We start from the raw sequence: 23,805 nt of genomic DNA, 5'->3' as shown, positions 1-23,805 counted from the left end.
TTATTTTAAATTAAGACTACTTTAAACAAAAAGAGAGAAAACTTTACTCACCCAAGAATATTTTTATTTGCCAAATTCTGCAGCGTACTGAGAGGACGCGCTTCATACAATATGTTGTGCTATTTATGTCTTCAGACGGTAGGAAGCATACATTAGTGAAGTGAAACAGTTAAGAGTTGTGTGTACAGTCCCAGTATGTAACATGTCAGAGGAATAGTGTTTGAGTTGCTTCATGTCACACACAGTGAATACAGCTAGTTTCTGTGTTTTATCAGTAAAACAAACAGGTTAAAGCAAAACACTGGGATTATCTTGGTCATCGGTGTGCGTGTGTGTGTGCGCGTGTGTGTGTGTGTTGCCTCAGTCGTCCACAGCGATGTTGCGGAACAGATAAGCCATGGACTCTCCGTTGTGGGTGCGCCGGATGGCCTCGGCCAGGATCATACTGACATCCACAGTTTTTATTTTTGGACACTGAAGCTTCTGCACCTCATGAGGTACAGTGTTGGTCACCACCACCTGGAGGCACAATACAACAGTCATTCGTTTCAGCCTTTTTCTCATTCATTGTTATGACTCCCAAATAACCTACTCCTCACACTGCTCGTTAATTCAGTTGTTGAGAGGCTGAATTCAGGGAAAAGTCCCACAATCCAACACTGACAAGAGTCAAGGCAAAAGTAGAGAGGATATCACACTGTTTAAGGTCAAGTCTGTCGGTCATGAGCTTTGTGTTATGATAACCCTGAGACAATCCAGGCACGAGATAACCACTGAGGACGCGCATAAAATGTCACACAAATTGAGCATAAATAAACATAGGAGGGATACGTCACAACACCGATAACATTAAAAATGTTTGCAGGAGTGATTAATTATGTTTTTCATGTTTTGAGGAGGAAGGCAGAATGCTGATCTACAGTGTGTATTTGTGCTACAGATTTTTACTAAATGTATTAATTAGATTAGTTTACTGAATAGTCAACTTTCTACTCATATTTCCCCATGCACCTTTGAATGTTAACTTCAGTGACATGACCCGCACATGCTTTTACCTCATCGATAGCAGACTCCTCTATTAGTCTTGGTGCATCTGCAGAAAGCAGACCGTGTGTAGCCATGATGTAGATCTTGTAGGCTCCCCTCTCTTTGAGGATTTCTGCTGCTGCGACAAAGTCCTCCACATCATCTATGATGTCATCCTGAGATAATGGCAACAGGGTTAGGCGTTACACACGTTACATAATAAGTCAAATGCATACATTTAGATTGCTGGAATACTTAATGTCAAGACCCCCCCCCCCCCCCCCCCCCTCTCCACCGACATGAGAAGGATCAGTAATTCACTGACACAACAAATGCCACACGTTGCATATAATAGTAAGTTAACTTAATGATTAATATGTGAAACTCTCCTCCTCCACTGTGACATAAGATTACCTAAAGGTCTAAGCATTTCCTCACACTTCATCCTTCTGATACAGATGTTTTCCTAGGTTTCGATATGAGGAATGAATTCCTAAACTGTTTTTAAAGTTAAAGAATTGTCTTACAACAATGATGGCGATCCTGCCTCCTACGTCTCCAACAACAGTGATGGGTGGCTTCTCCTTTGCCATCATCACTGAAAGACAGAGATACAGTTAGTTACTTTCTAAAGAAGAAGTGAGGTCTATCCTGTAACCCCAATCAGGAACGGATTCTTGAGGTGAGGTAAAAGGGAGATTTGGTGAGAAGGGATTCAGTTAAAAACCTGCAAACATCATGCAAAACCCCTCTACCCCAGCAAGCGTCCAGCTACCACAGCACCAATTCAATAACTGCAGTCCACTGAAGGCTGTTGAGACCAAGTTATATGTGGGAGAAATTTGTGAATCCAAATTAAGACTTTAAATAAGTTTACAGGGTGAAATTACATGTGGCTGCTTTTGGTATAGCAGTAGGTGAACAAGTGGGTGTAGAGCAGAGCCTCATTTTAGGAACCACAGACCAGGATCGATCATTATTTGTAATCGAATCAAACACTATTTTAACAGATTACAATGTCGATGTTACGTAATAACTTGTCTTGGAGTTTATTTATAGCCTCCAAAATCTCTCAACCCCACAGGTCAGCAGAAAGTCTGCAAATCGTCCGTCGCAGACTGTTTCGACTGCACCGTGGGCAATAATAATAAAAAATAAATGTATTCAATTATTTTCTCATTTCTGTATGTCGCACTTGTACTTGGTTTGGCGTATTTGAAGCTAATGTACTTGCAAGATTCTTGCCATTCTGAGTTTACAGCTTCATGTTTGTTTGCACTTTGGACAAAAGCTTCAGATAAATGAAAATGTAACGTAACACTTAGTAAAAATGTCTCAAGTACTTGAAGGGATTTCAAATAATTAATCGATCCAGGTCTACCCATCACACCTGAGTTGTAAGGTCCCCCACACTGAGGATCTGACCATGCCAAAAAACCTTCTTCCAAACAGCAAATCCATCACAAGACCATCCAGCAAGGCCCCTGTGCAAAAACTCAAATGTAAAACTTGTTGAATGGTTACAGATGTTTGGGTTTAAAAAAAGGAAGCCTAGAAACCAAATACAAGGAAACCTAATTCAAACGAAAAGACAATCAGAGTCCACAACAAAAAATGTATCAAGCAGAAAGATGTAGAAATGGAAAACATGAGCAGAATTTAAAATATATCATGAATGTCAGGCATGGGTAAGATCACGTGGCATGATTGTGTTCATGTTAGGAATATTCATTCATTCCTAACATGAACACTCATATTCTTTTTTAAATATATTGAGGATTACACATCTGCCGTGACTAAGATAACATAAGTCAAATTGTCCATTGCACAGTTTCACACTCCTGTAATAATTCTTAAATTCACAAGAACCAAATCCATTGAGACTGAGGGCTTCCAAAAAATTATCATTGCCACTTTGAGGAAAAACTATTTTCATCTTATGATCCGAGTGTGCTTCAGTGTATCAGAACAGTGCAGCCCGCTGCCATTAAAACAATGTCAAGTATTTTACTTTCCCCTCGTCAAAAATAAAAGACACTTAAACAGACACTGCGGGTCATCGAAACAGAAACCAGTCGGCTTTAAGAGCGAAGTCTACTCTGGCAACATTCTTGTATACAGTCTGGGTAAACATGGGACGGGCATGTTCCAAGTGTTTCAAGTCCTTGAGGACCCAGATGTAAACTCGCATGACGAGTTCAGGTAAAACAAATCTGTTGTTGAAAAGTGCTGGCTAAGAAAAAAGGTATTCTATGACCTAAATTATTTTAAAAGCTCAACGGTAAGCTAGGGTTAGTGGGTGAAATACCTTGCATCAATAAGGATGACATGAGTATTCAAAGCAGCTTTGATTTAGCTCCAGGAAGGAGGTTCGTTTACGGTAAGCAAAGGTGTGTTTTTTCTCTCTCCCTAAGATGAAACGGATACAATTCACACAAATCATTGTCACTTTGACTCTTGAATGTTCAGAAATGGTGTGGAAGCCCTCAGTAACTCATTCAGTCAGTCTTTGCAAGGGAGGCATCAAAAGGAAGCACAAAATGGATTCAAGCGTTATGGTCATACTTGGGAGCTCTAGCCCAGGGAATGTGGCTTGATGTCTGTGCCTGTCTGCGATGTCAAAAGATAGGATGGTAGAGAAGATATTAATACACAATTAGACAGACAACAGACAAAACATTACAGAGCACATCAGTCATATCCAAAACAACGGTTTTCATGGGAGGCGGTTATAAACCCCAGCGCAGCTGTGTTTAAGGGTAAGAAGCCTTTCTGTACCATGAGTTGACATTTCACGTATTCAAGACATGTGTGAAGACACAGAGAGAGACAGAGAGAGACAGAGACAGAGACAGAGAGAGAGAGAGAGACAGAGAGAGAGATGGAATGAGCGTGATCCAGCTCCGGCAGGGGAAGAGAAAGAGTTGTCATAAAACACATCTCCAAGTTGAGGGGGGAGAAGGAGGAGGAGGATGGTGGTAAATTCCGCTGAAAAGAGAGAAGACAGGATGAGATGAGGGAAATAAATCCGGCTGAGGAAGAAAAGAGAGGGGCGATGTCAGTCACTGCCTGCAGTATTTCACAGCTGGCTACAAGAACGCCTGCGGCAGGGTAGACCTAAAACATGCTGAGAAAACTGTGTGTGTGTGTGTGTGTGTTACTGCAGGGTCAGCGGGGGCATTACCCTGGTCTTAAGCTGGCCATGTTAGGCAGCTTTAAGAGAATTCTGTGAGCGAAGGTCAGCTCTGCTACTGGACCTTACTCCGGGGTATTTGAGTCTAATAAAAGAACAAGAATCCCCCCCAAAAAGGTTCCCAAGACATCTGTGCTGCTTAACGATTTAGAGACCTAAAGTGGGGCTTATGATTTCTGTTGCTACAGACACACGAGCAGCAGATGGCCTTGTACCTTGGCATTCATGCCGCTCACAGTCCGATGACCACGCAGCTTTAAAACTCAAGCACTCTAATCGCCCTGTCGGAAATCTATCTCTCCACGTCACCCAACGAAAGTGCTGGACTATCCAGTAGTTACAGCTTCTCTTTATTTGTCCAAGACCGGTTCATAGGCGCTAAGAAGCCTCGACTCATGCAGGTTGTTACAAAAAGGAAAGTGTCCCGTCTGCAGGGGGAAACCTTCCATCATTTCACATCCATTAACAATCAATAAGATCCCTGCTGATGATCATACAGTTACATTCCTATGGCTTTCTTAATGACGAGCTTAATACTTCAGCAAAATACATTTTCAAACAATTATCCTCTTTTTTTGTACTAATAATCTACAGTCGTCTCAAATGATGAGCATATGGCTTTCAGCTTGTATGCATTTTCGTGAGGCACCGGACCGAGAAGAGCAGGTTTGGAGAAATATGTACAAGTTTACTAAGGAGGGAACATAACCTTGAAATGCAACTTTCTTTACATCCAACCAGTCACACAGAATCAATCAGAAAAGTGAACAAGTATGTAGTGTGATGAAACTAGTGAGCAGGTATGTAGCTGTATTGTGTGTCTTACATGGCAGCTCAAGGCCGGTGTGTCCTGTAGTGGTGCGGGACAAGGGGGGAGATTGTCGTCCATCAGCCATGTCCAACTCTGAATGATGGGCCTCCCCGTGCATCACTGCCAGCCCGAGGCGCAGCCTCTCAGCATAGGACTGAGCTCTGAGACAGACGGACACGCAGACACATGCGAGAGTCAAAGAAACTGAGGTGCGCACAACCACATACAAACAGGTACGCAGGCAATACAAGAGAAGAAAGAAGTTTGCAGAGAGGCTTGTACATACCTACAAAGATGAAGTGGTGGTATGTATAGACAAAAGCACAGTAAGAATATGACGCTAAAGAAAGAAACGTTCTACTTCGACAGTCGGAGAAGCGATGCACTCGTGTTGAACAGAGAATGCAACGAGAGAACTTAATGAGCCAGTCACCTCTTGGCAGCTGAAGGGGACTTTGCCACAATTACAGCATTCCTGTAATCTGGGATCTGAGGAAAGATGAACATTATTTTCAATGCTAAAAAAAAAACTGACATTTGATCTTATATAATAGTTAAGTTATACTATAAATGAGTTCCAAAACTCATTCTTTGAAGTACAGTTGTTGTGACACTGTGCGGTGTCGAGCGTAACGCATCACCTCCTCCTGGATGTACTGGATGAGGAAGGGGGAAGCTCTCAGGTTGTCCACCGGGAAGCTGAAGAAGCCCTGGATTTCTTTCTGGTGGAGGTCCATGGTGATGATGTGAGTCAGCCCTGCATCACAGACACACGAGTTGGTTCAGTACTCATTTCTGCAGTGTTTGGAACACAAAGAACAGAGTTCTCTGGCGCCACATGGTAGACAAATATATATTTGCATTCATGGTATTCAGAATAAAAAGCAAGATAGTTATAAGTAATGTGGTGCGCAATTCAATACCTCTTCTGGTCTCTGCCCAACACATTAATTATGCAACAGGACTTTCAGACTGTCTAATTTATACTGGGCTCTAAGTGGCTCTGTTCTTTGCAGCTTGAGCTTGGGACAAACCTGCAGACTAGCTGAAACCTACAAAGACTGGACAAACCAAACATAAAGATAGTTCCCACCAACTTGCACAGATTTCTTTAAGTCTTTGACAGTCTGGTGATGGACGACCCTGCAAATCCCGCGAGAATTTGGTTGCGTGTTCTTTTGCCAAAACAAACATGGATGTCAGCCAACAGCTAGCAACTGAATCCGCACAAACTATATGATTCTATTTGCCGACGGTCAACACCAACTGACCCCGTCTTTAACAGACCAGGTCAAACTCTGTCCGATCAATCGTCACAACAAAATCATATTCATAATTGACCGTCTTAATGTGTGACCCCGTCTTAAAAAGGACAGGGCACGTGTTGTATAAGTGCTTTCATTCAGTGGGGTATACATACAAAACCAATTGTGACAAAAGGACATTACAGCACAACACACAGTCCATACCAGCTTTAGCTAACATGGATGCTAGCAGCTTGCAGACAATGGATCCTCTCTTCCTCATCTTGCACTGCTTGCTGTAAGGAAAGTATGGAATGACCCCGATGATGTTTTTGGCACAGGACGTCTTCAGGGCGTAAGCCATAACCAGCAGCTCCATGATGGCCGTGTTGACATCTCTGAGAAACAACACAGGAAATTCAAAAGATGTGACATATCACACAACCAGCTGTGTCGGTCTGCAATGAGTCAGGGCATGTGCTCTGCCACACAGGTACAGAAGTGATGTGTTAAGTCACAATCTAAATGTTTGTTTACAAGTTAATCACCCAGTAAAGCGCTGTACATAAAAGGACACCTTTTCACGTGCCCAGATATTAGACTCCACCTTAAACCGCTTTTCCTCTGCGCCCGATGCCAAAGATCACCTCGAAGGTTACTGGCCATTATATCATAATTAATCAAACAAAAGAAACAAAACCTCAGTATGAAAAAGGAGTTTCCAGGAACAGAATACTTATTCCTGAACGTTTTGTAATCATTATCACCACTGGCTGGAAACCAAAGCTCTGAACTGAGTTGACATGTCTGCGATGATGTTTGTTATTCTGATGACTAGGCAGTTTCACTACTTTAGAAAGGCAAAGAGCTGTTGGTGTAACAGGATACTGTATGTAGCCATTATGGCCTTGACAGCTTGTTGAAACTAGAGATCCCACTGCTGATGTCGCCTCCTGTGACCTCTGGTTATCTTTCAGAGTATTCCTCTTCGTCATAGCAAACATCTGATTGACAAGGACAAACAGAGCCAACTGGTAGAAGTGAAGTGGCCATCATTTGGACTTCAACCAGCTAAAAGATTCTTGAATATAAAAAAAAGACACATTTACCAGAGTAACAGTACGCAAAGTATAAATAGTTTGACTTCTTTCAGTTAATTGGCCTGTACTCACAAGTGCAGTATACTGGCATAGCTCCTGAGAGTGTAATGGCAGAGATACTTTTTGCAAACACTATGTTGTCACAGGTTCTCAGTCGTGTGAATGAATTGCAATCATAAGTACACACTTAAAAGTATTGTACGGGAATTTGTCATGCTGGGGTTGCAGATTTGTGTGATAAAATAATCCTTGTATGTGACAGCCAGTAGGGAATGGCATTTGCTTATGTAAATACAGTGTAGTCATTGGGGAAAGAATACGTTAAAAGCTGCATTTTCTTTGGCTGCTTGGTCGCAGACACAGTTGTCCTGGCTAACCATCCATCACACACAGACATACATGGAGTCGTGCTACGGGACAACTCGCAATTTAGGTTGAATATTCACTCTCCTTTTAGCTGCTTTTGCCTCCACCGTCTCCTAAGAAACATATCCGGGTCCTCAGCTGGCTAGATGTTCAATTTACCTCGCCGTTAAGTTGTTAACTTTGTCCGTCTGTTATTTCATGCATGTGAGGCTAATGAGTGCCAAACAGTAAATTCAAGGCTGTAAAAGTTGCAGAGTTGGTTTCATTACATTACACATAGTATTAGGACTCTTTGTTAACATTAAGGCATCAAGAGCATCCTTCCGTCTCACCTGGGAATGGTCTGAATGATAAAGATGTCTTGTCCACGGACAGACTCTTTCACGTCCACTTTAGTTTCTAAAAACAAAACACATTCATTCACATCATTGTGGGTTTCAGTGCAAAGTCAAGTGAGACGACACTAAACCACAGCTCATTAACCGGACACTCGTTATGGAGATGAGGATATTTATCAAACTTACCTGTGTTTGACCCTTGATAAACCACTGACTTGCCCAACTCCACACCCAATCGTCTGGGGAAAACAAACACAAACACACGACTTTACATGTTTCATCAATTGAAGTGTGTGAATGTTCTGGCGTGTACGACACTATTGTTTTTATTGTTGTGAGCAGCAGAAAGGGCTAAAGCGAACATGTTGAAGAAATTAAAACTATGATCGAATCAATAATAGTAGGATAACTTTTCTAACTGTGCAAGCTGTGGCATGCAAACTTTGTGGCTGTTCTATTCATAGGAGTGATTGGGGGTGGGGGGGGGGGGGGGGGTGGGAATGTGGCCGCCATAAAGGAATCCTACAAATGTTTTGTTAAATTCAGCAGAGTAAATAAGTGATAGTTGATCTGTTACCAGCTTCAAAGACAACAAACATCAAAACAGCCACAAAAAAGCGATGTGCTTATTGATATTGACTCTTAGTGCAGAACAATCCTGTTCTATGAAGGCAAAGTCTGAACAAGCTCAGGCATCATGAACACAGCGTCGCCTTAGGCAGAAAATGATGCTGTTCATTTTAAAACCAAACAGTCTCACAACTATAAAAAGGGCGTGGCTTGGTGACAGTGGAAGGCTTTGCCAGTACAGTCAATAGGGATCCGGTTAGACGAGACAGGCCTCTCTGCCTCTGTAGCCATGAACATAACCCTGTTTACATCCCTAAACCGCATTTTCAACATTTGATGCAATGCCTTCATCTATAATCACTAGGATACAATTAAGTAGAAAAAAGGACATTCAAAGAATATGCGACATGCCCTTGAAGTATTATCTCATAAATTGCTTTCTATTAGTCATATTCAGTGAGGCATTACCGTACATAGACTTAAAAATAAAGCAGATTTAACATTAGTCGTTAACACTTTCTGTGGGGCTCATGTTGTTATTCAACTGTTATTCCACAGGAAAACTGTACTTGGCTCCAGAATGGCAACATAAGATCCTTAATAACATTCTGCAATGTTGCCAAACAGTGAAAACTGAGAAAGCTAAGCTCATTTTCCACCGTGTAACCAATGCAACTTGTGCTTGGCTGTCTGACAAGTTTGCAGAGTAGGGAGAAACATGGCTGCTCCCCGATTTCAGTAGGCCAACAACAAGAGAAGATATTATTGTTCGCAGAGCTCCGTTTCATTCGGACTACAAACATATACATCCTATTGTTTTTATTTTCAGATCAGTCAGCATCTTATCTGGTTTCACTAGTGTTTCTACTACAATGTTCATTTAAATGCCTCATGAATCATTGCCTATTAAAAACATGTGTGGCTGCCACAGTAACATCCAGTGTACAGTACCCGTGCCCTGCTTCCTCCCTTGACAAAGTATCTGCACAGTGAGCTCCTTTTAATCAGTCATTCAGACTGACAGCTCTTTTGAACTTCCCAAGCCAACACCCAGGAGGCAAAAACACACATTAAGACAATCTAAGACGACAAATGTTTCATCTTTGTGTTGCACATATTGTGTTCTTACTGGTAATCTGTGATGACACTTTTAAAAAGGAAATGAAAAGGAGCCTAACATTGCTATTACATTTTTGTATTAACATTCAATGTATTAAAGTTGGACCGTGTTAATGCCACACATACATTTCATTTATGATCATTTTTAGGTTGGAAAATGCACTGAAATAACATTTAGGTCATCAAAGGACACCAACTCCTAAAGGTGGTGTGCAGTATAAGTCATTATTGCAAGTGACAAGTCAAAAGTTTGGTAATGTAGATAACCAAACTGTTTTTACAATATGAGAACAAGCACCCACGCAGGAAAGCGTTATCTTGCAGAAGTAAAGGTTTATTGTTCCCTTAGTATAGACAATACCTATTTTACTGCTGTTGTTCCTGCTAGTGCAGACTTTTACATGTACAACAAATACATGTACACTCCCATTGTATCGCTGTTCATGATTTTTAGAAATAATTTTGCAATTTCAGGATGTTATTTCCTACGACTTACGAATGTTATGTTATCACAATGTGTTGTGCTATGACCATCATCTTGTGTGTGTGTGTGTGTGTGTGTGTGTGTGTGTGTGTGTGTGTGTGTCTGTGTGTGTGTGTGTATGTGTGTATGTGTGTAGCCCAATTGAACTGCATTACAATCAAAACAATACACACCCATTTGCCTCAGGTGACCTGCAGCTATGACTCCCAGGTGTACTGTCACGGACATGGCAGGTATCAAAGACAGGCCAATCCTCAACATCATCTCAAAAATGAAATGGCATTAATCGTTATGGTATTGTAAAGTTAAACATCACTTACTCTGTGATCTTCTTGGCCAGCTCGGTGCAGGCGGTGGTGGAGTTAGCAGAAAAAACACGGTAGCCACTTCTTGAAACATTCATTTTCTTGTAACCGTACGACAACGTTGGGGTTTGAGAGTAAGCGACCAGAGACCTGTGACACCCAAAACGACTTATAGGCATGTTGCTTTGGGATCAACGTGGTAGGCTATTTGGTTGCGTTTCACCAAAACCGTAACAATCGTCCGCAACTACCTAAAGAGCCGTTTCCACACACACACACAAAAACGAAACTATAAGTGGTTTAGACTTCCAACAGACGCATGTTTAAGTAAGAAAGCACAAACCTTACTGAAGCTGTGTACCACACTGCATATAAACTAAAATAACAATGCGCACATGCTCCACATGTAACGCTGGAGCAACGCTCGTGTTAGCGAGTCAACAACTCTCTTCACATCGACCAGCACTACACAAAAATCCCTGTTACAGAAGATGGAAAGCTGAGCTGTGTTTCCATGCGGGTCACTGACTTTTTACCGTCTCCAGAACACACACACACCGGTTTATGTTACCATGAAGACGAACTGAAATGTACCAAAAACTGTCTTGGGCGGTGCAACAGTTTAATAACTTCACAACTCCGCTGATAGCATGCAATGTTGCTTGTAAACTGTGTTGCAATGCGACCGCAAGCAGGAAAGAAAACGCCACGAGCATTGGGTGGATGAAATGAGGGAGTGACTTTAAAGAGAACCAATCAGAGACTAGATTGAAACAACACAGGGGGTGTACGATATATTTGTGACCAATCAGGGCGTGTGAATTGTATGACATACATTTAAAGTGCAACGACCAAAATATGTGGTAGTGATGGCAAAATAGTTTTGTCCTACATGTAATACCATTACACGCAGCGCTGTAAATTAAGTTAGAGAAGTTAGTAGGGCAATTATTTGGTTGAGGGACTAGTGTCTACGCCCAACGGAGAATATTATTATATTAAAGTATTGTGCTGGTTTACAAGTAATTTAAAGAAAGAGTACGCATTATGATGCAGAATTAATGATTGAGGTGTTAGTTTTTGCCACTTTATGTACTTTTAGGTCGTTTAAACAAGCATCCCATTACCTGATCATATGTTTTGTATGTGAAATCTGAACCGACAGAGTAGTCACTACAGCTTTCTGATAAATTGAGTGGAGGAATAAGTCCAAGGAAAAGTGTAACGTAGCTTGAAATGGTAATGCTAAAGTAGGCCTATAGTGCAAGTGCTTAAGTTGTTCTTAAGTTTTAAGAACTTAACATTTCTAAACCACATAGTGCCAGAATGCCAACCAGAGTCATGTTCAATCTCACTTTGTAGCAAGTTGAAGAGTGTAAATTAGGGGTGTCAAACATATGGCCCGGGGGCCAAACCCAGCCCGCCAGAGGGTCCAATCCGGCCTGCGGGATGACTTTGCAAAGTGTAAAAATTAGTTGTTTTGATCATAAAGTAAAGTATTGTTCCAAATACCTGTGACTAAATGTGTTGTGCCTTTGTAGATACACTGATCTGTCAGTTGTAATGAACATGTGTAAATTATAAACTGAGGTATAATATTGTTGAAATTGCACCTTTTTTTCTTAAGAAATTTCAGGTTGTTCATAATTTTTTGTAAAAAGATAGTTCATTAAATTTGAACATTTCCCTTCGTCTTGCATTATGACGAAGGGAAACATTTGGAGTTGTCGTTATTTATAGGTTATTATGCTGTGATTTTATTGGTCCGGCCCACTTAAGATCAAATTGTGCTGCATGTGGCCCCTGAACTAAAATGAGTTTGACACCCCTGGTGGTGATCATTATGAATTCACACAAACACGGCTACATTTTTTATTTATTTTCAGAATAGAAATTAGCAAGTTTTTCTTTACATTCTTTCATTTTATATAACTTAGGATATGCTATGTGGACTTCAAGAAAAATAGCATTTTTATGAACAATATACATAAGGTCACCGTAACAAGTGTAATAAGTCAGTAGAACATGTAATAAAAAAGTGTTCCTGTCATGAATTCCATGTTTATGTAATATTGCAACTTTAACCAATGACAGTTAACTATACCTGGGTATAACACATTAAACTGAGGGCATACATTTGACTAATAACTATCTTATAGCAACATGACTGTAGATCACCTAAGACATCAGTTAAAAAAGTTGTTTCTGTATAATCTCTAGAATATGGACGCTCAATTAATGGCGGGAATTGATGCAGTATAAAAGTGCTTACCAGTCAGTAAAATACACTGTAGTTTTGCTTCTATTTTAATCAAAATATCATCGAATTGAAAAACTGAGCCACTGATTTGGCTCAACACACCTAAGACACAGCACCACACCCTTTTCTGCATTCCATTTCTTAGGTGATACTCCATCAATTGCAGCAATTCATTCAGATTGTGCCATGAGTAATAACACACAGGGAGTGTCTGTTGGGATTGATATGGGTCAGCAGGTTAATATCTTTTTTTGGTACTTTGTACGCCTGGACACTCCCAAGATTAGTCATTTGTTTGGCTGTTGTGGCATATGCAAATCCTGTATTACTGCCCTCCCTTTTGTCTGGTTATTTAACAATGACCTGCACGTAAAAACCTACAATCATTGATTTTTTTCACTTCCTGTTTCCTTGGTTTCCTTCCTCTTTTAAGCGATCAACTATCTTGTTTTCCCATATTTCATGCTTTGACTTCTTTTAAAAGATTGCATTAAAATGCAGGTGATAACAGTGTTTCAGCCTTTCAGCACCTTTTCTTTTAGCAGGTCCAAGATGACCTGCCTCTCTTGACTCTCCAGCTCAAATCTCCGTTCTCTCTCTTTTCTCTCAGCTGCCAGACGTTCCCTCTCCAGAGCGATCTTACCTGAGAATAAAAAACTTAATCAAATGTTTAATTCTGTGAACGTTGAGTATGATGACAGCATAACAGTTTAACAGTTTTTTACATTATTTTAATGTCACTGATATATGACTGGTTCATTCTTAAAATGTAATGGTTCTTATTTTATTTCCTTGCTTTAATTTAGCCGGTTTTTAGACATCTGTACTGCTGTTCTCAGATTTATTTAATGAAATGAAAATTCAGAATGATTATGAGTCTGACTTTAATTCAAACTTTATCAGAATTGTGTCTAGGATGAAAATAAATAACGTTTTTAGAGCAAGTTTACTAACAGTTACAATCCTAAAAATGTTGTTTAAGACATTTATTAACTATTTTAGTTCAAATTAATCTTATAATAACTTAATCTGAAACACCTGTGACAAATGTTCGATCGCAATCATCCTCTAAAACTAATGAAAAATCTACTTTGAAAGATAGAAATAACCACATCTAAGGAAACCTATTACATTATTAATATTAATTTAAAATCACACTTCACAACTCTGTAATCTTACTCCTTTGAATCTCCAACTCCTCCCGGCGCAGTGAAAGCTCCTCCTCTCGTAGCCGCTGCTCTGCCTCTGAGCGTTTCTCCAGAAAACTGAGAATCTCAGAGTATGTCTGGCAGCAGCACTGGCACGGCCGCTTGGCTGTGGGCGCAGCTGAAAGCTCTGCCATTTCCTCTCGGTCTTCTTCTGGTTCTGCTGTGACAGTAATTTTGAGGCTTGGGGTTGATGGATTCTAAGTGCTCCACCAAAAGTCTGTATTTTGAGTAGGAAACACTCTCCTGCAGACTTGTACATCTCAAGACCACAGCAGATGAATGTTTCACACTTAAAATACAAGTGTTGGATGGCATATTATCTACATTTCTTTCATTAGCTCATTTATTTATTCTGATCAGAATAAATCACAGACATCAGACATTTCTATTAAAAGTACAATACACAAAGGGCCAACCTTTCCACCAATTAAGTCATCAATACATTAATGTTAACATCCTGATGCCATTGCAACCCAAACACAGTGGTAGAAAATAAATGAAAGTGATCAATCTCTTTAAATGTCCTATTTCCTCACAGTGTACTAGATGGACTGCAAATGGTCTGCTTTTATACAGCGCTTTTCCAATCTTTACGATCACTCAGAGCGCTTTACAACACATGTCAGCATTCACCCACATTAATACAGCATCAGTGGCTACCATACAAGGTCAACACCAGCTCGTCAATAGAGATAACCACACACACACACACACACGCACACGCACACGCACACGCACACGCACACGCACACACACACACACACAAATCACCTGCAGTGGGTGTTTGTGTGATGGTGATGTTGGGTTTGTCCTGCTCTGGTAGAGTTAGTTCTTCTATGGCTCGTTTTCTCAGTTCATCATCCTGAAAAAATGATCAACATTAAACATCACTTCTGCAACAATAAGTATTACGAGTGACAGCAGCAACTGTAACCAACAGCAGCCATAGATGTTGTAATAGTAATGGTAATACTAGAGTAGTTTTAGCAGCAGTAATAGTGGTGGTGGTACTGTATAAGCAGATTTACAATCTTTAGTTCACTTGTGACTGAATGCCACCAAAAGGAAGAAAAGAGAAGTGGTCAGGTAGTTACAGAGAACATTAAAATATCTGCTGACTTGGATGTCCCACTTCTCTGGCTAACCTCAGTTCCAATGAAGTCTTAGAACAGATAAACTATCGCTGGCAGAGACAGAAACAAGCTGCATCGACTCTAGTGTTGTCAGATAATGGGCATCCTGACCCTAATAACATTGTGTGGGATGACTTTTATATTTATGGATGAAAAATAGAAGGTGCAAGGCAAGCTAAAAACATACTGTATAATATATATCATGGCAGAAAACAAAGACTATACCACTGGTTCCCAGGGGGTTATGACATACATATGAAGGGTCAAGAGACTATTAATGAGACAGCAAAGAAGAGAATTGCTATACTGTGGAATTTTCTCTTAACAAAATGACGGATTTATTTGCTTCTTCTAGCCTTTAACAATTATTCACATGAAACCATCACACTTTGGTGAAGCTGCTCACTAATTCTAGACATATACATACTCAAAAACGACACTTCTTCATTTTAAGGGGTCACAAGCTTGAAAGGTTTGGAACCACTGGACTATACAGTACACACAGTATAGTCTGTGTAAAATAAGAACAGTTGTGATGAAGCGTACACTTAATTTAATCTTTGGCAAGAACAATGTCTGGAACTCAGAAGTACTGCCTTTGACAGAATAAAGAAATTGCAGCATGAAGCTGTGTGATGGGAGCTGTAACTGATACGCTCTATTTGCCCCTCTAAAACCAGCTCAAGGGCACTAAAACACCCTCTGTAAAGACACAGCTCTTGTGCTGGTGGTGTCACATATGTTTACCCACTCTTCTCTGCTAACACAACACCCACCTGGTACTTTGTGTTTTCACCGCCGGCCAAGAGCCCCTTCTCAGCCTCCAGCTCCAAAACCTTCATGGAGCAGATCTTCCTTTTGGGCGTACAACCTCTCCGTTCCAAATCTGAGTACACCAAAAGCACACGCACCTTAAACCTTTAAGTGATGCTGAGCACATCTCCAAGTCACCACACATCCAGGTATTTTCTCAGGAAACAGTACAGTTTGATCCTAGTGACTGAACCCACCTGCGCAGACTGGGGAAGTCTTGTTTCTTGTAGTAGTCCAACAGCAGCATGGTCCTCTCCCTGCACCTCCTGGCATCCACCTCAAAGTTTTCATCTTGAAGGGCTGCAGTGATGATCTCCCCAACACGGGCCCAGATCCGTCCTGATGACGATTAATAAGTTCATACTCATGTGAATATGTAGTATGGAGTAAATATACAATTAACTTCATATGTTCTTATTCAAAGCACATCATGTTGGTCTATGTCTCTGTTGTGTGATGGATTTCTTCTTCTATGGTCGTTGAATGTATTTTTAAAATGGTAGCTCAATAAGAAACCCCCTAACCGTTTGAGTAACACATTTAAGTTTCAGATAGATATAGAACATTTTTTTGTAGATTAAATGTCATTGTAGCTCCACAATATTTAGAAGTGTCTACATGTGTCTTGCAGGTAGCCGTTTTTAAGTGTTTGCAGTCCTTTAAAAATAGAACTAACCTGGCTCTTTGGAGGCAAACGGGTTCTGGGCAATAACCTCCCGCAGAAGGATGATGTCATGCCGCGCTGAGAAACGCACCTGGCGCTTTCGTGGGGTCGTGGAGGGGCCGGCGAGGGAAAAACCTGAAGTTGGGAATAGAATAGATAGAGCCTAGACATATTTAGAAACACAGTAAGGTGAGATAATAAATAAGGAAACCATCGTTCACACTGAGGATCTTCAGAAGTGCTCTGACCTTCTTGAAAAGGAAAATATATATATATATATTATTATTGCTATTATTATTATTATTCTAATTATCAGCATTAGAGATACAGTATATGTCAGTGCTGTTACCCAGGACACCCACTGTTATTAGTGGACAAAAAACCTTATACTTCCTGGCATATTGACTACAAGCTGTATCAAACTGATCTCTGTTAGATGAGCATGGGGTCTTTAAGAAAAAACTCAGTGGATTATTTTACAATCTCTGATATTACAATGCATATAACTAACAAGCCAGATGGTAAAGTGCATTTCGTTTTCTTAGTATTTGTACTAACTATAAAGTTAAATGTCATGTAATCTAATGCATGTAATGTTAGGGAATAAATAGGACCTGTGTTTTTGGTGCAGAGAGGTAATATGTGACAGCAGTTTGTCTTTTGCAGAACTGCAGTTTGACAGATGACAGCAGCACGGTCACTGCTGTGTACAAGTGCAAGCAGCCGGTAATCTGCAGCTACAAGAATGTATACACAGAAACGAGACAAATAGCCTGTAAAGCACTGATAGCAGTACACACAGCAGGCTACAGCACGTTCAGTGCCGAACCACGCGTCAGAGGAGGAGGAGCATTTGCGCACGAAACGAAAGAAGCACCAAACGCCGTTTAGGAGATGTTAATATAAGTGGTTGAAAGGTGCGTTAGACGTAGAGGTGGTAATGTATCTCACCGTTGTTGATCGGGACTTCCACCACCACCCGTTCCATGTTTCTGTTTGGTGCATCCGGGAACCGCCTGACGCGCACTGCACACGTCCAGTCACCAGTACATGTTCCCTAATGACGTGTAGCTCAACTTGGCGGAGAACCAGATCTGGCAAAACGGTGGTACCGCGCTCCACTTTTAGCTGCACTTACTCTATATGATCACAAGATGGAGCCATATAACTGCTGTTTAATAACCCTGAAGAGGACGGAGTACCGTTAATATATCTACCGTTTACTGAGGGGGGAGCATGTTTCTACAGCATAGATGGCTATAGAGTGTCGAAGCACGCAGAGAAAATACCAGGATGTTGACAAATGGGCAATATTTACACTTTTTTTTTGCAATTCAAATACAAAAATTGAACTTTTCAATATTTTGCAGAAAGTAGAAGCTTTAGTCAATAACTAGCAGCTGGAAGTAGTAGGCTACATATGTGCTAAAATTAGTTATGCAGTTGCAGTAAGGCAATATTGCAGTAGCATCTCATTATCAGCTCAAAACATGCTGAAAATAAAAATAAAACACACAATTGCGAAGTGGCTAAAGACTTACCACTCATTTCCAAAATGTCTTACATTAGAGACCATGCACAGCTTGAATGGACTGCAACCAAAGCCTAACAGGAAGTTATAATCAATATAATTGTTCTAACCTATGTATTTAAAATGGTTTAAAAAGTTTGTAGTTCATACACAAAACTCCTGCAAAACAGCCAGTAGGTGCCCCACTATGTATTTATCACTGTTAGGTTCAAAATGTCTAAAGAAATTCAAACTCATGTGAAAAGAAAAAGTTGCATAGATATTTGAATATTCTTGTGTGTACCGTATATTTTAAAGACAGAGAAAAAAACAGAAAAGAGATCACTGGGAGAGTCCAAGATCCAGGGAACATTTGCTGCCAGGTGCCAAGTCAAGCCAATTTTATTTATAGGATTCAAAATCACAAACCTGTCCTGTGAATCAAATTTGTACTTTTCCCCCTCAACCCTGACCAGCCGCTGCATCTCTCCTGCCATATTACAAATTGTTTTGCCTTTGATATTTTACCCTCCAATTTCCAGTGTCAATGTGATATCCAAAGAAACAACAGATGTTAAAGCTCAAGTATAAGTTTGGACAACGCACTTGTATGTGAAAATACAAAAGCACTCGAGCTCCTGTGAACAGTGTTTAGTATTAACTGACCACTAGCTGATGATGGAAAATAAACTTACCACTACCACTTACCACTTATTATTTGTCTGATGAACTTCTCAGTCTCCACCAAGTTCAGTTTTCAGTTTGCCTGATTTGCAATATTGGTTAATCCTTCTATCGTTTATCCACTTATGCATCTTTTCCAACTAATGGTAATGAATACTTTTATTCATCCTTCATGCAGTTACCAAGATGTTAATGAAACACATCTTCTTTTTTGTAGAATCTACAACTCATCCGCTATTGTACAGCATTGCATTAGTGTGCAGTAAACATTATGAACACAAATCCCATATAAGTAACTGTCTATGGATGCCTGTCTTTGGTATTTAGAGAACCAAAATATTAAATTGAATAAACCCTTTCTTCCTTTAGGCATGGACTTTGTGCCTTTGAAAAATGAATTTGCTAAACAAAGGAACTCATTTTATTGATCAACATATCCTTTAAAACACACGGCTCATTCTGACTGCTGTGAATGGTTTGATGCTTTAGGAATTGAAAATGATGTCTTGGTGATCATTGCCTTCAACACAGTGAGAAAGTACTTCATTATATTTATCTGAACTACAAATGTGTCCTTTGCTTTGGCTAAAGAAATACTTTTTTTAATTTCTCCGTTGCTTCTTCTAGGCTTCAGAGAAACTTTGAACTTCAAAAGGCGCATGCTGGACTTTATCATTGGTCTGGACTGGCATACATTTAGAATAATCTTTTCATTTAACATCTGTTTTTGAGGCTGGAATGAAAACTCCACAAATCCTGTGCTGGACAACTGTGTGCTTTTCCTGTTGCAATGCTCATCTGTCTATTATTCAGGTCATCTCTGCTCATGTGCAATATATTACTTTTTTTTAAAAATAATGGTATTTTAGGCTTGGAGCCAAAGACACATGACCTGTGATTAAAGCTAAAACTAAATAACCATCAGTTCAGCTTCAGCAGCCAAATTTGCCTGAAGGGGGGAAACCAGGAGTCACATGTTCCTTTATCTGTTTGAGCAATCACATATTATAAAGAAGCACAAGGTGAAACACTAAGAAGAACATTAAATAAAAAGACAGAGAAGTGAGAAGGACGATGTTTCTAAGGATAAGAGTCTCGCACACTCTGTCATTGCTACTTTGGTATTTTTCTGAGCAAACACACATTTGCATGACGTTGCTTCTGACATAATGAGAGGGAGATACACAGAGAAAGGACTTGGCAACCTGCTACATCGTAATAATTTCATTGTTTGGATAGAGATGCCAGGGGGAGAGTGTTTAGAGGACACATTTGGAGGGAGGAATGAAAGCAGAGAGAGAGAGAGAGAGAGAGAGAGAGAGAGAGAGAGAGAGAGAGAGAGAGTGAGTGAGTGAGAGGGTACAGGGAGGATTGACTGTGACATGAGTCAGAGTATGCTTTTTTGAAAGAGAGAAAATCAGCTTTGTTTCCTGCCTTAGTGACTTTAGGAGAGAGTTAATGGAACATGGCAACGTTCCAAGTAAAGGCGCTAGTACTGCCCACACTCTCATTACCGAGGCCTGCGATGTTGAGTGTTGCTATTATTTAGAAACCCCTGGACTGGAGAGAGAGAGAGAGAGAGAGAGAGAGAGAGAGAGAGAGAGAGAGAGAGAGAGAGAGAGAGAGAGAGAGAGAGAGCGTGTTTATTTAAAATGACAGAGGGTGGTAAGACAAAACATGGAAGGTGTATCAAATGACATGAATGAAATTGCATGTCATCATAATCATCATCAACTGCTATACACTGTCATAATACAGTACGACTGGTTATGCACATGAGAGAATAGAAAGCTCCAGCTGCCTGCACACCAGCTGCTGGTATCCTCAGTGCTCAGAAGTCAGTGGTTTGTTAATTGGCCAAGAGACACAGTCCTGGGCCTGCTCGGATCAAAGAAGTGAACTGAGAAGTGCTTCACAGCAGATTGACCTCCATGAGATCAACATGAAGAGTTGTTCCTCTTGGCAACGTTCTGACACCCGTCCAATTTGCCTCCTCTCCTCTCCACTCTTTTGCGGGATTAAAAAGAAGCACGTTTCTGTGTTTGGACACATTTCTGTTCATCTGCTCTCCCATTATTGCAGTGTTATTATTTTGTTTGGAAAAATCCTGTACTTTTAATTGAAGGTGTACACTCAGTTGCCAGTTTATTAGCTACAAATAATGCAATCTGTTTAGTCTACCCTCGTTGGGTGTACAAAATAATAGAAACATCTGTCAATGTAGCGTAATACAATTCAACAGACTGCAGGCTCCACAATGATCACATAGTTCAATCATTGAATAATAGCAGCACATTAAACACAGAGATTTAGATTTAACCTGAATGTCATCACACTCTGTTATGATGACATTCAGGTGAACAAAAATATTAATAATGTACAGTGTAAAAGTAAAGTAAATATTGTTTAGTCCCAAAATATGCAAAAAGTAATATAGGTTTGCATGCTTGGTTCATTTTGAGGTTATCGAGGTTACTTTGAAAGTTTTCCCGGAGGTTTGTGAGCCCTCAGTCCGTCACAAATCCTGTTTCTGGAGACATAACAATATATTTTAGATCAGGCTTCAAGGTTGCCCATTTTCAATAATTATTTTCACATTTCAGTATTCATGAAATCTGCACTCACGCTGCGTTTTGTGGTAATACTGTATTCCCCCCTTTGTTCATTGCACGTCGATTATGGGTGTGCTAAATGTCAACAGCATTTACAAAGGCAGATCAAAGAGATGAAATGATGACATATTATCTGCAGCAAAGAACAGGAAGAAAACACTCCTATCTCTTCTATTAGAAATGAGATAGTTGAAGTATAATCTTCACAAGGCATTTCCCATTTGACATCTTTATTCAGTCTCAGAATATACACTGAAAATAAAAACATTGTAACGTAATTAACATTTATTGTAAAAAGAACTAAACAAAACAGAGACCAAAATTGATAGAACATCAGAACATCAAAAATAATAGTCAAGTGTGTGTGTGTGTGTGTGTGTGTGTGGAGGAGTGGCATCATGTCGGAGTGTGCCTTGCAAACATAAGCATCACATTTGTTGCATGTAAGGCTTGTTTTATTGTCTCAAGGGGCACAGAGCTTGCATCTCTTCCTTTTCTGCCCTGTCTTTGTTGGGGGAGAGTGGCCAGGGCAGCAACTGGGGCTTGCAGACTCCTAACCAGACTGGTAGAGGCTGGTGTGCAGGGAAGGTGCTGGAGCCGTTGAATTAGACGAGTCACCTAAGGTTTCCCAAGCTCTGCCAGGAAGAGTTTCCTCTTGAAACATTTCCCCTGCTTCCAGGTTGGGTTGATCGCTGTCCACACCACATATGCGTTGCATGCAGACACATCCAGGAAGTTGTGGAACACCACCACAGGCCAAAGGGCTGTCATTCGCTTGTTTGACCGATTGAACTCCTGCTAGAATCAACAGATCTATGTAGGCTTGGAGGTCTACCTGGTCCAATGCTCTCCACGTGTCCCCAAACACACGCCTCCCCTCCAGGTTTGTCATCTCCACTATAATTTCCTCAATGGACTTTGGTAAAAAGAGTTGAAAGCTGGACTTGATGTCATCCACACGAGATGTTGCAAACCGTGTTGGCCCTGGCGTCATCCTTACAATGTTTTCCACTCTCGCTCTGCCTCCTCTGTCCTGGGAGGATGAATACCAGAGCAAGTTCCCACCCTTGGACTGGAATGTCACCTCAGGTGTCGGTTCTTCAGGTGTCTTTTCCCCAGGGGCCTCTTCCCCAGGGGCCTCTTCCCCAGGGGCCTCTTCCCCAGGGGCCTCTTCCCCAGGGGCCTCTTCCCCAGGGGCCTCTTCCTCGCCATCTGTTGACTGGTCAGTCTCACAAAAGTCTTGATCGAAATCAGGATCGATGTTGTCTTCCATTTCTGAGACATTCTCCTTTATTTCTGGGTCAACTTCAACTTCATCTGGTTCAAAGATTTGGTCAAGAACCTCTCCGACAGATAATGGCCTAATCAGTCACTCATTGTGCTCACAGAGTAAAATGAGAGCAAGGCACAAATAAAGGCTGTATATACGGGGATAGGCACATGAGCGCGGGAACAATGGGTTCCCATAAACGACACCTGATTGTTCAGTGTGTGTGTGTGTGTGTGTGTGTGTGTGTGTGTGTGTGTGTGTGTGTGTGTGTGTGTGTGTGTGTGTGTATGTGAGTGTACAAAGTTGATTGAACCACTCAAAATTCAATGAAAGTGGTGATCAGCAATTGTCTTTGTTCAAATGCCTACTGTGGAGGATATCATAAGGCCTTGAAGCAATCTGATGTAAAACAAAATATTTATGATTGATGAAAGTAGTAAATCGGTCAGATTTGACCCGAACACAATTGGAGGGTTAAGTCAATGTCAGATTACATGAAACTACAGTCTGAGGGCTGAGTTTACAGATTTGGATTCAGCAAGAGTCTTCTTGAAGGACAATTCAGCAGGCGGAGCAGATGTTTTCTCACAAGCAGCTTCCTCTCATTCCTTACACTTCCTGTAAGAAGTCAGATTCAACATCGCAGAAAAGTGGAGACTGTGGCCATTGACAACTACTGAGCTTCAAATTCAGAAATAAAAAATTAAAACAAAGGGATTAATAACCCTCAAATTTGATAATTAATAGCTTTCTCATTGAAAGCTGAGAAGACATCTGAAAAAGTGTTGAGGCGTAAATATAAATACATTATTTCTTAATTATAGAAAAAGAAAAGGTACATTTTGAAAGCGATATTTTGGGAAATATGCTTATTTGCTTCATGGCTGAATATTAGGTGACCTATATCATATTTAGTTTGATGCCAGCAAGCAATTAGCTTAGGACATGTAAAAATGACATGTTGTGGTTTAACAGTGAGTTACATGCTGCAAACATGTCTTGGGAAAACAGCAGCAGGGCCATGCATGTATTATAAGAGCTGGATACTGGACTCAGCCCCATAGACTTTACATTGGGAAGTCAGGCACAGTCAGG

The 23,805-nt window shown here is 40.6% G+C and overlaps 2 protein-coding genes across 7 annotated transcripts; both read right to left on the bottom strand.

Moving 5' to 3' along the window:
• Positions 1 to 42: 42 nt before the first annotated feature.
• On the bottom strand, positions 43 to 11,258 carry LOC115011629 (phosphoribosyl pyrophosphate synthase-associated protein 1-like). 3 transcript variants are annotated; one of them, XM_029436787.1, is made up of 10 exons: positions 10,572 to 11,258; positions 8,265 to 8,317; positions 8,073 to 8,139; positions 6,500 to 6,672; positions 5,672 to 5,787; positions 5,464 to 5,519; positions 5,046 to 5,191; positions 1,554 to 1,624; positions 1,056 to 1,202; positions 43 to 519 (listed from the first exon to the last, which is right to left on the bottom strand). In XM_029436787.1, the coding sequence occupies exons 1-10, from the start codon at positions 10,733 to 10,735 to the stop codon at positions 361 to 363; spliced, it is 1,152 nt and encodes a 383-aa protein (XP_029292647.1). In that variant the 5' UTR covers positions 10,736 to 11,258; the 3' UTR covers positions 43 to 360. The 3 variants fall into 3 exon arrangements, 2 of the variants coding, with proteins under 2 accessions (XP_029292647.1, XP_029292661.1); XM_029436801.1 differs by lacking the exon at positions 10,572 to 11,258 and having other exon boundaries at positions 6,500 to 7,355; XR_003832600.1 differs by lacking the exons at positions 43 to 519; positions 1,056 to 1,202 and adding an exon at positions 3,592 to 4,014.
• A 1,163-nt stretch (positions 11,259 to 12,421) lies between these two features.
• On the bottom strand, positions 12,422 to 17,699 carry LOC115011194 (scaffold attachment factor B1). 4 transcript variants are annotated; one of them, XM_029436237.1, is made up of 7 exons: positions 17,586 to 17,699; positions 16,647 to 16,769; positions 16,168 to 16,309; positions 15,934 to 16,043; positions 14,796 to 14,886; positions 13,996 to 14,184; positions 12,422 to 13,459 (listed from the first exon to the last, which is right to left on the bottom strand). In XM_029436237.1, the coding sequence occupies exons 1-7, from the start codon at positions 17,637 to 17,639 to the stop codon at positions 13,332 to 13,334; spliced, it is 837 nt and encodes a 278-aa protein (XP_029292097.1). In that variant the 5' UTR covers positions 17,640 to 17,699; the 3' UTR covers positions 12,422 to 13,331. The 4 variants fall into 4 exon arrangements, with proteins under 4 accessions (XP_029292097.1, XP_029292107.1, XP_029292124.1 ...); XM_029436247.1 differs by having other exon boundaries at positions 13,996 to 14,181; XM_029436264.1 differs by having other exon boundaries at positions 16,647 to 16,797; positions 17,586 to 17,684.
• Positions 17,700 to 23,805: the final 6,106 nt, after the last annotated feature.

Source organism: Cottoperca gobio, chromosome 1 (genome assembly GCF_900634415.1).
Source record: "Cottoperca gobio chromosome 1, fCotGob3.1, whole genome shotgun sequence".
Lineage (NCBI taxonomy): Eukaryota > Metazoa > Chordata > Actinopteri > Perciformes > Bovichtidae > Cottoperca > Cottoperca gobio.
This window is presented reverse-complemented; position numbering and strand designations above follow the sequence as displayed.